The 13,814-nt window shown below is 36.4% G+C and overlaps 1 protein-coding gene across 1 annotated transcript in view; it reads right to left on the reverse strand.

Annotated features, from left to right (window-relative positions):
- The window catches only part of LOC140143595 (hyalin-like), a 70,607-nt gene that overhangs the window by 7,074 nt on the left and 49,719 nt on the right, over window positions 1–13,814 (reverse strand). The window contains exons 8-15 of the mRNA XM_072165411.1: window positions 4,983–5,231; window positions 4,343–4,594; window positions 3,618–3,893; window positions 2,770–3,018; window positions 2,129–2,380; window positions 1,403–1,678; window positions 551–802; window positions 121–369 (exon numbers count right to left, since the gene is read on the reverse strand). Coding sequence (XP_072021512.1) covers window positions 121–369; window positions 551–802; window positions 1,403–1,678; window positions 2,129–2,380; window positions 2,770–3,018; window positions 3,618–3,893; window positions 4,343–4,594; window positions 4,983–5,231 — 2,055 coding nt within the window. The remainder of the gene's footprint in view (window positions 1–120; window positions 370–550; window positions 803–1,402; window positions 1,679–2,128; window positions 2,381–2,769; window positions 3,019–3,617; window positions 3,894–4,342; window positions 4,595–4,982; window positions 5,232–13,814) is intronic.

Genomic DNA, 13,814 nt, shown 5'->3' on the forward strand with positions numbered 1-13,814 from the left:
CGAGAAATTAATCAAATAAATGTAATGTTATGATGAATTCAGAAGTAAGAGGTAAAATGTCGTGAAAGTAAAAAAAAAATATTGATAACGACCTTTTGTGATAAAAAGATGACTACTTACCAGAAGTGACTTTGGTAGAAAAAGTGCAAAATGCCATATTGTTTGAAGAGTCTGCAAAAATATACATAACAGTATTGACACCAATCCCAAATCGCTCTCCTGGTTGATGCGTCTTCACTAGCAATGTGACATTGCCTGATGCATCCATAGCAGAAGGTTCTCTCCATGATGCGAGTCCTGACGTAGATCCTTCTTCAATTTTGACGATCATATCAGATGGACAAATTATTGTTGGTCTGATGGTATCCTCTGCATAATTATATAAATAAAAGAAATCATACATGGCAGTGTCCATTTTGAAAATACAATGATAACAATGCATCGCTATTTGTGTCATTATTGCTGAGGCTAAAATACATTGCTGATGATGTTAGCTACCAGAATACGTGACGAATTAATTTAGCTATACCGAACAAAGCAATTAAATTACCAGTGTTCACAACTACGCTAAAGTTGCACCATGCGGTGTTCCCAATCCCGTCTAGGTACTCATAACTAACATCCGTCAAGCCTAATGGGAATGCATCTCCAGAATAATGGTTCTGTCTGGACAACGTCACATTGCCTGAAATGTCAGAAGCCATCGGTTCTGTCCAATACACCGTCTTGCGTATGTTACCTAGTTCAGTGACTGCAACCACGTCTCGTGGACACGTTTCGATCTTGGGAGGTGTTGTGTCAACTTTGAAAAAATGAATCAAATCAAAGTCATTTTATGATAGATCGTCTCCCAAACTCATTATGATGGCACGGGGGTATTTCAATGATTGTAGAACTACACTGGTTCACCAGTAACCGATACATGTGAGTAACTGGTATGCAAATTTATAGGAAATAAAAAAAGGAAAGCATATCATAACTTTCTGAAATTTGTTCCAATCTGTTTCTAGAGATCTCTTGATGTGATTAGATCATTATCGTGTTCGTAAGAGATTCAATCTCACGCTACTTAAGCAATTGAACAAAATTAGTTTGAGCTTTCGAACGACCATCGATGATTTGTTGATCCTTGATATTAATGGAATATCCATTAATTAGTTATTTGTTACAACATTTAATCTTTGAACATAATGTATCGTCAAATACAATTTTACCAGTAATTATGATTAATCATTAATAACAAGGATCGAAGCAGTATCGCCGGTCGACCGGAATATCCGATCCAACGATGGAGCAAATTTGGTTGTGGTGCCTATAATAATACTTGTATTCAGCATGATGCTTTTAATTTATTGTAACGTTTCCTGCAGTGACTGATCCGATTAATGGGAAATATCGGTACCTGTTGATACAATGACAGAGAAGTTGCAGGTTGCCATATTTCGAGAGTCATCTATAAATACGTAAGAAACTTTTGTAGATGAATCCACCGGAAACAAATCCTCAGGTCTATGTGAAGCGCTCTGTAGTGTAGCAATTCCTCTCAGATCCACAGCTGATGGCTCCAACCAAGATACTGTCAACTGTAGGATACCCAACTCAGTGGATTCATTAATATCCGAAGGACAGTTGACGATGACAGGAGGCGTCGTATCCATGAATATAAATGAATTGTTACCTACAAATACTAATGAAAGTACACTTAAATTATATAACCTCTATATCTATGCGAGTGTTGGCAATGGCTTAACGTGACGGAAAGGTGAACAAAATTGTGTTTATATATTTTTTAATATCAAACGAAAATTGCAAAAAGGAAGAAAACAACTGTGTTTATAAATATGAAGCTCCAGAGTGTAGCTTGCAGAGTATAAACTTTTTACAATTGTTCAAAAATCTGATTTTCGATTTTTGGTATAGATTGTCTGATCACTGATAATATTTTTAAGCACTACGACAAGTTCACCAATTAATAATTTCAGGAATGTTAACATATTTTGAAACTTTCAGCATAAAATGGGTTTGGCTGAAATATTTCTACTGCAAATACGTACGGGTTCTGAGGAAGGGTTCAGTGTAACCCCTTTATACCAGGAAAATGTTTAAACTATTATAATGTCATTTGTACCTTCTCTCACGTTAACATGAAACGAACAGAAGGCTTCATTGTTGCTGCCATCTGTGAAGGAATAAACGACTTCAGTTCTGCCAGTTGGGAACGTATCTCCAGGATGATGACTTTGAGACACGAGTGACACGTTGCCTGATACATCAGATGCTGAGGGTGCGATCCAAGAAACAGATGCTCTAGATGTACCAGGTTCAACCTCTAAATCAATATCCGATGGACAGGATTTAATGGTTGGTGGAATTGTATCGACTACAGAACAGAAACGAGATTTCATAATGTTAACATTATACATTTTTTTAGCGTGTTTGTCGTCGGACAAGTTTAGAACTGTCAAGCTTTCGTCAGGAGTAGCTCTGACTTCTTCAGGATAAAGTACCCAAGAATGAGACCTAAAGGCCTATCCCACAATTATACATTTAGCAATTCTCTTTGACATTTTTAGTTCCCAAAGTAATTATTTCCTTGTTTCAGAAATGACTAGTTTAGAGTTTTACACTTAGAGGAAATGTTGATGTTATATAATTGATAGACTAACATTTTGACTACAGTATAACTTCTAGAATTGTTACTCGAATTACCTGAGTATTAGTTCTGAACAATGGAAGTAACTTCAAAATACTCTTTACTGTGCAAATTACCTTCATGTACAACGACGGAGAAGTTGCAATATGCGACATTGTAAGAATCATCGGCGAATAAGTACATCATTGAGGTTGTTCCGATCTGAAACTTTTCACCAGGAGTGTGAGAGGTATATATTAACATAACACGGCCATAATCGTCGGTAGCTGAAGGTTGGGTCCAGTATACTGGTTCCTGTAGTGAACCTAGTTCAGCATACTCTATGATATCAACACAATCGCTTATTACAGGGGGAGTGGTATCGTCTGCAGAAAAAAAAAAAAAAAAATGGTTCAGTGGTGAAGGGATTATTAGAAATTGTCATAAATATTTTTTTTTCTAACTGCAATGCCAAGTTGCTTACAATATCTCATGTCTATTTCCTAACACATTGCGAATTATTAAATTGAAGTATTTCATAAAAAGATAACAATTGTTATAACTTTCTGAAATTTGTTCCAATCTGTTTCTAGAGATCTCTTGATGTGATTAGATCATTATCGTGTTCGTAAGAGATTCAATCTCACGCTACTTAAGCAATTGAACAAAATTAGTTTGAGCTTTCGAACGACCATCGATGATTTGTTGATCCTTGATATTAATGGAATATCCATTAATTAGTTATTTGTTACAACATTTAATCTTTGAACATAATGTATCGTCAAATACAATTTTACCAGTAATTATGATTAATCATTAATAACAAGGATCGAAGCAGTATCGCCGGTCGACCGGAATATCCGATCCAACGATGGAGCAAATTTGGTTGTGGTGCCTATAATAATACTTGTATTCAGCATGATGCTTTTAATTTATTGTAACGTTTCCTGCAGTGACTGATCCGATTAATGGGAAATATCGGTACCTGTTGATACAATGACAGAGAAGTTGCAGGTTGCCATATTTCGAGAGTCATCTATAAATACGTAAGAAACTTTTGTAGATGAATCCACCGGAAACAAATCCTCAGGTCTATGTGAAGCGCTCTGTAGTGTAGCAATTCCTCTCAGATCCACAGCTGATGGCTCCAACCAAGATACTGTCAACTGTAGGATACCCAACTCAGTGGATTCATTAATATCCGAAGGACAGTTGACGATGACAGGAGGCGTCGTATCCATGAATATAAATGAATTGTTACCTACAAATACTAATGAAAGTACACTTAAATTATATAACCTCTATATCTATGCGAGTGTTGGCAATGGCTTAACGTGACGGAAAGGTGAACAAAATTGTGTTTATATATTTTTTAATATCAAACGAAAATTGCAAAAGGAAGAAAACAACTGTGTTTATAAATATGAAGCTCCAGAGTGTAGCTTGCAGAGTATAAACTTTTTACAATTGTTCAAAAATCTGATTTTCGATTTTTGGTATAGATTGTCTGATCACTGATAATATTTTTAAGCACTACGACAAGTTCACCAATTAATAATTTCAGGAATGTTAACATATTTTGAAACTTTCAGCATAAAATGGGTTTGGCTGAAATATTTCTACTGCAAATACGTACGGGTTCTGAGGAAGGGTTCAGTGTAACCCCTTTATACCAGGAAAATGTTTAAACTATTATAATGTCATTTGTACCTTCTCTCACGTTAACATGAAACGAACAGAAGGCTTCATTGTTGCTGCCATCTGTGAAGGAATAAACGACTTCAGTTCTGCCAGTTGGGAACGTATCTCCAGGATGATGACTTTGAGACACGAGTGACACGTTGCCTGATACATCAGATGCTGAGGGTGCGATCCAAGAAACAGATGCTCTAGATGTACCAGGTTCAACCTCTAAATCAATATCCGATGGACAGGATTTAATGGTTGGTGGAATTGTATCGACTACAGAACAGAAACGAGATTTCATAATGTTAACATTATACATTTTTTTAGCGTGTTTGTCGTCGGACAAGTTTAGAACTGTCAAGCTTTCGTCAGGAGTAGCTCTGACTTCTTCAGGATAAAGTACCCAAGAATGAGACCTAAAGGCCTATCCCACAATTATACATTTAGCAATTCTCTTTGACATTTTAGTTCCCAAAGTAATTATTTCCTTGTTTCAGAAATGACTAGTTTAGAGTTTTACACTTAGAGGAAATGTTGATGTTATATAATTGATAGACTAACATTTTGACTACAGTATAACTTCTAGAATTGTTACTCGAATTACCTGAGTATTAGTTCTGAACAATGGAAGTAACTTCAAAATACTCTTTACTGTGCAAATTACCTTCATGTACAACGACGGAGAAGTTGCAATATGCGACATTGTAAGAATCATCGGCGAATAAGTACATCATTGAGGTTGTTCCGATCTGAAACTTTTCACCAGGAGTGTGAGAGGTATATATTAACATAACACGGCCATAATCGTCGGTAGCTGAAGGTTGGGTCCAGTATACTGGTTCCTGTAGTGAACCTAGTTCAGCATACTCTATGATATCAACACAATCGCTTATTACAGGGGGAGTGGTATCGTCTGCAGAAATAAATAAAAAAAATGGTTCAGTGGTGAAGGGATTATTAGAAATTGTCATAAATATTTTTTTTTCTAACTGCAATGCCAAGTTGCTTACAATATCTCATGTCTATTTCCTAACACATTGCGAATTATTAAATTGAAGTATTTCATAAAAAGATAACAATTGTTTGTTGTCTTGTTTTTCCCCATAGTTGGATTTCTTATAACTGTATTAAAACTATACATTCTTACACACATACATATGGCATTTATACCGCTCTTATCTACAGGTTATCATATTGAAAAGTATGGCAAATTGTCACAACTTGGCAAACTTTAAAACGTATATAGTACGCCTACATGGCTACTTTATAATATTATCAGCTATTTCAAATTTTTAAAATTTTATTGCAACCGATAAGTGTAAGGTTCCCATGATACATACATGCTATGTATAGTGTAAATCTGCAGTAAGCAGTATTTCCTGATGGGTCTGTGAATGTATACACTATTAGGGTTTGGTTGGTAAGGAATAATCCTGGCATATGCGATTTAAGTGTAGTAACATTCTCGGACAAGTCAAATACATCAGGCTCTCTCCATGTGACGTGTCTCCCACTTACACTATCAAAATCAGATGGACATCGAGTGACCGTTGGAGGCGTTGTGTCAACTGCAGTAACAATGGAAATGGATGGAGTCAATTGTGAAATGATATTTGTTTTTATTAAGAAGTTGTCCTACTTAATGCTCACAAAACGTTTTACGAAATAATGAAGCTTTTTCAGTTGCAACATTCGTAGCTATAGCTTAACTGTAGCGGACTAACTGCTTTTTGGCGAAGGTAGAAAAGGAACGAAGGAATGAAGAAGAAAATAAGATCATGCCTTTTCTCCTCTGATTTGTGTCAAACTAAAAGCTCAGCAAAAAGAACCTTAAACTTTCAGATGAAGTTGAAGTTAAAGTGTTTCTTTCTCTGAAATAATTCTTTTCAAAAATTCAACACTAAAAAAAACGGAAGAGAGAATTTATAGTGTGTCTCGTCTGAAGTTGAGAATAACGAAATGTTGTATTTCTCAGCAGTAGGTTCGAATTAGTGCGTTTACGCAGTTGTGTCACTAGCGTACGTACAAAACGCCTTTATATGCGTGTGTATATGCACCATGGGACTATGTTGACAGCAACGATTCAAATCTGACACTATTCAACACAGTGTTACTCTCAACTGTATGATATTTAAGCTTAAAATCTTATTTACCACCCCTGAAAGTTTAGTAACCATAACACCTTCTTTGTGAGCTAAAAAATATCGAAAATATCAGAATTTATGGAACTTATAAAAAATAATGAAAACCATAATTGCTACAAGACTCTTCAAGGAGGTGGGAATATATTTTTCTTTACTATAATGAAAGATTTATTTGAAAAGACCTGATTGATTTGACATTGTAGCTATTTTCCTGAAAGGGTGTAGTATGCGAGTAAGCTAACTGTAGAAACCTGTATTAACGGTCACGGTGAAATTGCAAGTGGCTGTGTTATTTGATGTGTCAACAAATGAATATATCACTAGTGTTTGTCCAAGAGGAAACTTCGTAGAGGGCGCATGTGATCGCATTCGTTGTGGTGTGCCGGATAGATCAGTAGCAGATGGCTCATTCCAAGAAACAATTGCTCCATCATTACCAAGTTCAGTTGATATAGCTATATTATTCGTACAGTTTCTTATCGATGGACGTGTTGTATCAACTGTCAGGGGAATATAGAAATAAAATAAAGGACATTGTTAAAACGCAGAAAATTGTAAAATAAAATGTTTAAATTCTTTCAGTATGTAATAATAGGTCACTGGTACTGAAGAATGATGAAATTGCATTATCATTTAAAGCTCTTTGTTGATTTTAGTACAGGGCGACATGGAGTGATATTTGAGTTTAGCATTTTGTCTTGCTACATTGGTGGAGCCAAAGATTTTTGGCATCCTTACACCTCAATGATAAAACTAGAATTACTTCATTTTTCCTATGCCCTCTGTGCTTCCCACAAGGGGTCGAAGGTCGCAAGGGGCCAAAATGTAAAAATTGTTGCATTGTAATATACCTCAAATTGTTGCTTTCATTGCTATGAATATAAAAGTCAATGTCATATTGCGATAGGGTGCTTAGTTCAAGACTTATAGAGTAAGTTAGGTCAAATGTCAACTATCTCATAAATAGAGGCCAAATTTCAAAATGCACCGATTCAATAACGTATTTCTCAAATTACTCCTCTCGACATATGAAATCGAAAAATAATTTGTTTTAGAAATGTATAACCTCGGAATTAGATGAAATCATGGGTCAAAGGTTATGTATGTACAAATTTCTATTGGATTATGGCTGCATTAACGCTGAAGGGGGACATGACAATACAAATTGCACCGAAATTCTAAATTAAGTATATCAGTATATGTTTGAGATTTCTTATGTTAAGGGGAGTAATTTGACACCAGTTTCGATGCAATCGGACCATTTTTAAATGTTGACCTTTGTATATGAAAGTCTTGACATTTGACCTATTCGACCTTATAACTCCTGAACTAAGCACCGTAGAAAAACCTTTTTATTCCCTGTGATGAGGGAAATAATTTGAGATACATTACAACATGAAGGGGCTATTTCTAAGTTTTTTCCCCACTGTGGTCTTCGACCCCTCGTGGGAAGCACGGGGGACAAAGAAAAAATGGAACCAATTAAATTGTTATCCTTTCAGGTTTACGTATAGCAAAAAAGCATTGGTTCCATTAATGTAGCAAAAGAAAATTCAAAACCCATAGCGCCCTGTACTATTTCGTACAATGAAGAAAACGGATGCATCCATGATCGCCATCCATAATAGGCCTACATGGAAATCAGGTACAATAGGCCCACAGTATATGAACAACCTAATGGGGTTGAATTGTAGGTTTTTTTTTATATGCATCAGGCAATATGAAAAATTAAGTGTGCGCAATACAAATATTTTGACATTTTTACCTGAAAGTGACCATACGGTAGACGCTATAAGCATCCCTATTGAGTTTGTCAAATGCATGGAAATATTTTAACCGCGGAATTTTAATACTCACTGCTGGGATTTTAAATTTCCCAGGAGGTACGTTAAAATGGCCCCTGAATCCACCTAAATTTTGACTATAATTTAATACAAATAATGCAAACTTTTTCCTCAAAACAAAATTTCACGTGAATTACGTTGTTATGAACGCTATAATTTCTAACCTGTATTGAGTTGTATCTAAACTTATTTTTGAGTATCAAATTTTGTCTCATGTCCACCTAGCCTAATACGAAACCGGGTCATACACCGGAAGAGTGCGAGTTCATCTTTGACCTATTCCGAGACTCCGAGTCAATAAGAGTCCAACGGAACCAGAGTCTGGAACATCTGAGTCAATGAGCGTCCGGAGTTAAGTCTGGATCAAAACCGGACTCAAACTTGAATTCTCGACATATTCCATTCCATTATCATAATTTTCTAATATGTGACACGATCTGGTCCATGGGGGCCAAAGGAGGCATTTTTATTATTTTAATTATTACATTATACATACAACAAGCTATCAATTACTGAAAACACCAAAGGTCTAGCATACTTGGTTCTAAAGTTATGAAGTTTTTTATGTCTATTTTCGTATGTATTCTATTGTTTTTTACTCCATATTTTTGCCTTTATCTCAGTTTCAAATTTGCCGCCTTTGGCCTCCATGCACCAGGTCGTGTCACATATGATGTGAAATGTGTTTTTGGATTAAGTTGTACGAGAGATAAATAAAGTTGGTAATCATCTGTTTAGCCCTATCACCCCAGTTGCTTTTTGGCGAGGGGATGGAAAGAAGGAGGAAAGAAAGAACGAAGAAGAAAAGAAAACTTTTTTCTCGGGTGCTGTTTTGAACCCCGACCCTTCGGGTGCCACGCCCGTGCACGGGCCTACCTTGCCACGGGGGTGTAGCTTGCACGGCCAAGCTTTCTGTCGCCATATGACTGTTCGCATGATGACGCAATAGCATCACGTGGTATACCTGCTTGTGCCTACGCTTTCTGAATTGAGGTTTTTTGATGTTTGGTACGGTTAGGGTTAAGGTAAACATATAGAAGGAAAATGACGCAATAGCATCACGTGGGATATCTGCTTGTGCCTATGCTTTTTGAATTGAGGTTTTTTGATGTTTGGTACGGTAATGGTTAAATTTGAAGATAAATGCTAGAGGGGATAATTACTTACTAATGCCGGCAAATGAAATTTGTTTCAGAGGCCAAAGTATAAATATTGATTGCAACAAGCTTGAAATTATTATTACTTTTGGCAGAAATACCTCTATGGTGGCCCGTTTTTATGTCTGAAATGTTAACTTGATAATATGTCTTACCATGTCGAAATAATGATATCAAATGTCGACATTATCCCAACGACTTTTTGTGAAGTCGACTTGTTGAGATATCTTATCTTACCTTATAGGTATGAAGCGGGTGGCACCAGATCCACCCCCCCCCCCCTTCAAAAAAATTACAATAGAATAAAAAATAAAGCAATAAATAAAAAGGGTAAAACTGCACAATTTTGCGTGCTTCGAGTGTACTGGGCCATATATTAGAAAAACACACCTTCATTTGGGGCTTAAATTTTAACGCTTCCGTCGCCACTGCCTGTAGACAAGAAGTCAACTTTGCAAGGTAATTAGCTCAGTAACTGGATGTCACTAAAACCGTTCCGTAGCAAAAGCAGGGTTTGTCTGGTTTCAGTACTTTAATGTCAACAAAAAAAATGGCGAAGAAATTCAAAACAATTCAATAAAAAACCCTAACCTGTTTCAACGTTGATGTCAAAAGAACAAGTTGCTGAATTGCCATTTTGATCTCTGAATATATAAGCGACTCCAGTTATGCCGACGAAAAATAAATGAGTAGATGGTACATGTGATACAATGATGTCTATACATGCGTTATCTTCGTCCGTTGCTGTTGGTTCAGTCCAATTAACAAACGCGCCGGGATCTCCTAGTTCAACTGTTGTGTCGATGTCGTCGGGGCACCCGCTAACGATTGGTGCTGTCGAATCTAGTGGGCAATCCACTAGCGGTACAGTGCAGTAGTGAAAGAAGAAAATAAAATCACACGCAAAAATTATTTGTTATTGTGTGCCTTCGTAATAATTTTGTGTATAAAATTTAAATTTCAAACTATGTTCTACGATTTTGTTTCACTCACCTCAAGTTAAGCATTGACGCCAATGCTTTTTCGCTGTTGCGCCGCAAGCGTGCCGAAAAGCGAAATACGCACCCACGTCACTAATACCAAACTTGTGGTAAACCAAAGTTTATAAAGCCTGTATAAGTATATCACTGTTACAATATGTTAATTGAAATTTCTTACACGTTATATTTAGCACTAACTCAGAGCTCTCGGATACTGATACTAAACGAAAGGCTACAGCACGCTTCGCTCGCGCTATTCGAGGGAAGTCGTGAACGGGGTTAGTTCTACGTTATATTACACAACAGAAATATAATGATGCATTTCGTGATGCAGACTCATTCCTCCATTTTTCTCAAATAATGTTGATATTTTTATACCATCGGAAACCTCTGGCTCTATAATGCTTGAGTGCAAAAAAATAATCTTGCAGACTCATTCGCTTGGTAAATATATCTAATACCGTAGTCAAATTTGCATTTATGTTCGGTTAGGTTTACTACATTGTAAAGAAATCAAAGACAACTTGAAGTAAATAAACTGTAGTGTCATGATGAAGAAATCATTGTGATCCATCAAAAAAGATAAGCTTTTATTTTATATCAATTTTAAAAAACGGTTCGAAACCCTTCCGAATGATAATGTTATGGGTTTGTGTATTTTCCGGTTGACTTGCACAACTTGAAGAAAACATTACGACGCAGGGATTTTCCGTCTTATGCAAGAATGATCGAAAAGAAAAGTTGAAATGTTTATTGTACTCTGAAACTGGCTTTGCTTGACAACATGTGTCTTTTTAATTGATCACATCACAAATATTGGTACTGATATTTTTTTTTTGAAAACTTCAACCAATTTGAGCAAGACATTTTGATAGGAAGACACTACTTTCAAAATGTAGTTTGAGATTCGTATAGGTGACAATCATTTTAATGAGTATAAATGGTGAGATGGTACAAACTAACCTGTGCATGTTACTCCATCGCCAATGTAACCTGTATTACATGTACATGTAAAGGAACCAGGAGTATTGCTGCATGTAGCATTGGCATGACAGTTGTCTGTATTTTCTGCGCATTCATCAACATCTAATGAAACAAAATATTCATGAAGATTTGTGATAAAAAAAATTGATATAACAAAATTTGCGGTAGTCGGCTTACCAATTAAGCATTTAATTGAATCAAGTTATGTCGATCTTTTGCGAAAGTTATGGGTATAACAGTATTTGAATCCAATTTATATTTTCACCATATATTTTCTTTCTTCTTCATCATTATCATCGTTGTCGTCATCATCTTCAACACAATCAATATAATCACCGTCGTAGTTTTTGTTGTCATTTTCACAACCTCATCTATGAAAATTAATGGTTGCTAGTCCAAAGACTGTTAGACTCAATTCTCATGAGTCCATAACTAAGTCATTAATAATTTATAATAAACAGCTTTTGAGGTATGATCAAAAGAAAAGTTAAACTTTTTATTGTACTCTGAAACATGACACTAGTAAAATTCAATAACGTTGTGTGCGCATGTATTACGTGCGCAGATACTGTGTGAATCTTAAGGCCGATTCAGTGATTTGCTCATCCGGACGATCGTAAAAAGCGAATGTGGTAAATCTGTTGAAAACGACCTATCCCAGCACAATGTTGACCAAAATGTAGTTTTAAAAGTTCCTTACAATATTTTTCAAATTTTATGTCATTAAATGAAAGAGCACACTTATAATTGTCCATAAACTAGCTTCATTTTAATGAGCAATGGCCAATTCGCATATCTTGTGCACAAAGTTATTATTTTCGCCTTTTTTTGGTCAAACGGTTGTAAATTCAATGAAATATGACTTTTCTAAAAGTGACATGTTGTATAAACCTGACAAAGGTAAAGCAATAATGTTGTTCCTTTTGTATCTTTCCTCTGCATTCGATAAAATAGGTCATGGTCGATTGCAGAGGGAATGTTGCGTAACAGGCTCTGCCAAGAAGCCTGTCGCTAATATCATCAGGCGTTTTCTGGTGCTTATACTGATGATACGCAACTCTACATTAGTTTCAATCCTAAGTCAGAGGAAGATGATTTTGCCCTCCCCCTGAAATTCACTTTGCCCCCCCCCCATGCCCCCCCCCAAAAAAGGTCCTGGTGCCGCCCCTGGTTGTTTGATATTCGGCGTATGTAAAAGCTGCAAAATCATGCGCCACGTCTTATTTATCAGGTCAGCAAACGCACCATACCAGCCCGGTCCTTCTCATTCGTATCGTAAATTGCGTTGGTTGCCAGTCCAGCAGAGAATTAAATTTAAGATTTTAGTGTATGTGTAGAATAGTAGAATTGTGTTAATTGTTCTGACTGCACCTACTTATTTAACGGATTTCCTTCACTAAATACACGATTGTGAAGATTATCATTCATCCAGGTAATAACAACTATGAACTTGAGATTATAATCTGATCTACTGGACTTACGTTTTGATGAGTGGCAATATTTCACATCCTGTCTCGGATGCATCATCAGGCCCACTGATGTTATCGCGGGAAAAGTTCGTTGACAAACAACCAAAGGACAAACAGAGCAACATTGTGTATGCAATTCAGTGTAATGACAGTGGATGCGACGACATGTACATAGGGGAGACAACACAAACTCTAGCGAAGCGCATGTACCAACATAGGAGGGCTAGCACTGGTTGCGGAGACTCGGCAGTGTACTCGCACTTAGACAGCACTAATCACTCGTTTGACAACAAAGACGTCAAGATATTAGATCGCGAAAGTAGATGGTTTGAGAGAGGTGTCAAGGAAGCGATTTATGTAAAACGGGACACAGTGTCGACGTCCTATACGATAAATATAAATTTAATACTCCGTTGGTGAGCGACGGGCGAGTGGTATTTCACCGAACGCAAGAAAAGGAGTTCTATCTGATTGGCTAGCAATCGATCGCTTAGGTCGCTTAGAAGTCAACTACAAACTCAAAACTGAGCAATGTATTCAATTCGATTGAAATCGACATTCTATTATTGACGTAGATAAAGAGAGTGATAGTGTGTCAATAATGTACATTGTATTGCACCTTGATTTTACATGCATTCCTTTATATAATTATTTTCTCAAAGAGTTGAAATGATCACAATTTTTACCCAGGATTTCAAAAGTTTACCGCAAAATTGCAGTTAAACATATCCACAGCAAAATACCGGTCCTCACTAATTAGTGCATTTAAATTCCAGTTAGTGTATTTAAGATAAAACCTGTGATTTATTTGACAACAAATAAAATTTTCTTGCAATAGAAATATCATATGGGATACTGATATGGTAGGCCGCAACCGCCACAACGTGGAGCTGCTACACGTAGCTGACTTTTTGCTCC

Source organism: Amphiura filiformis, chromosome 2 (genome assembly GCF_039555335.1).
Source record: "Amphiura filiformis chromosome 2, Afil_fr2py, whole genome shotgun sequence".
Lineage (NCBI taxonomy): Eukaryota > Metazoa > Echinodermata > Ophiuroidea > Amphilepidida > Amphiuridae > Amphiura > Amphiura filiformis.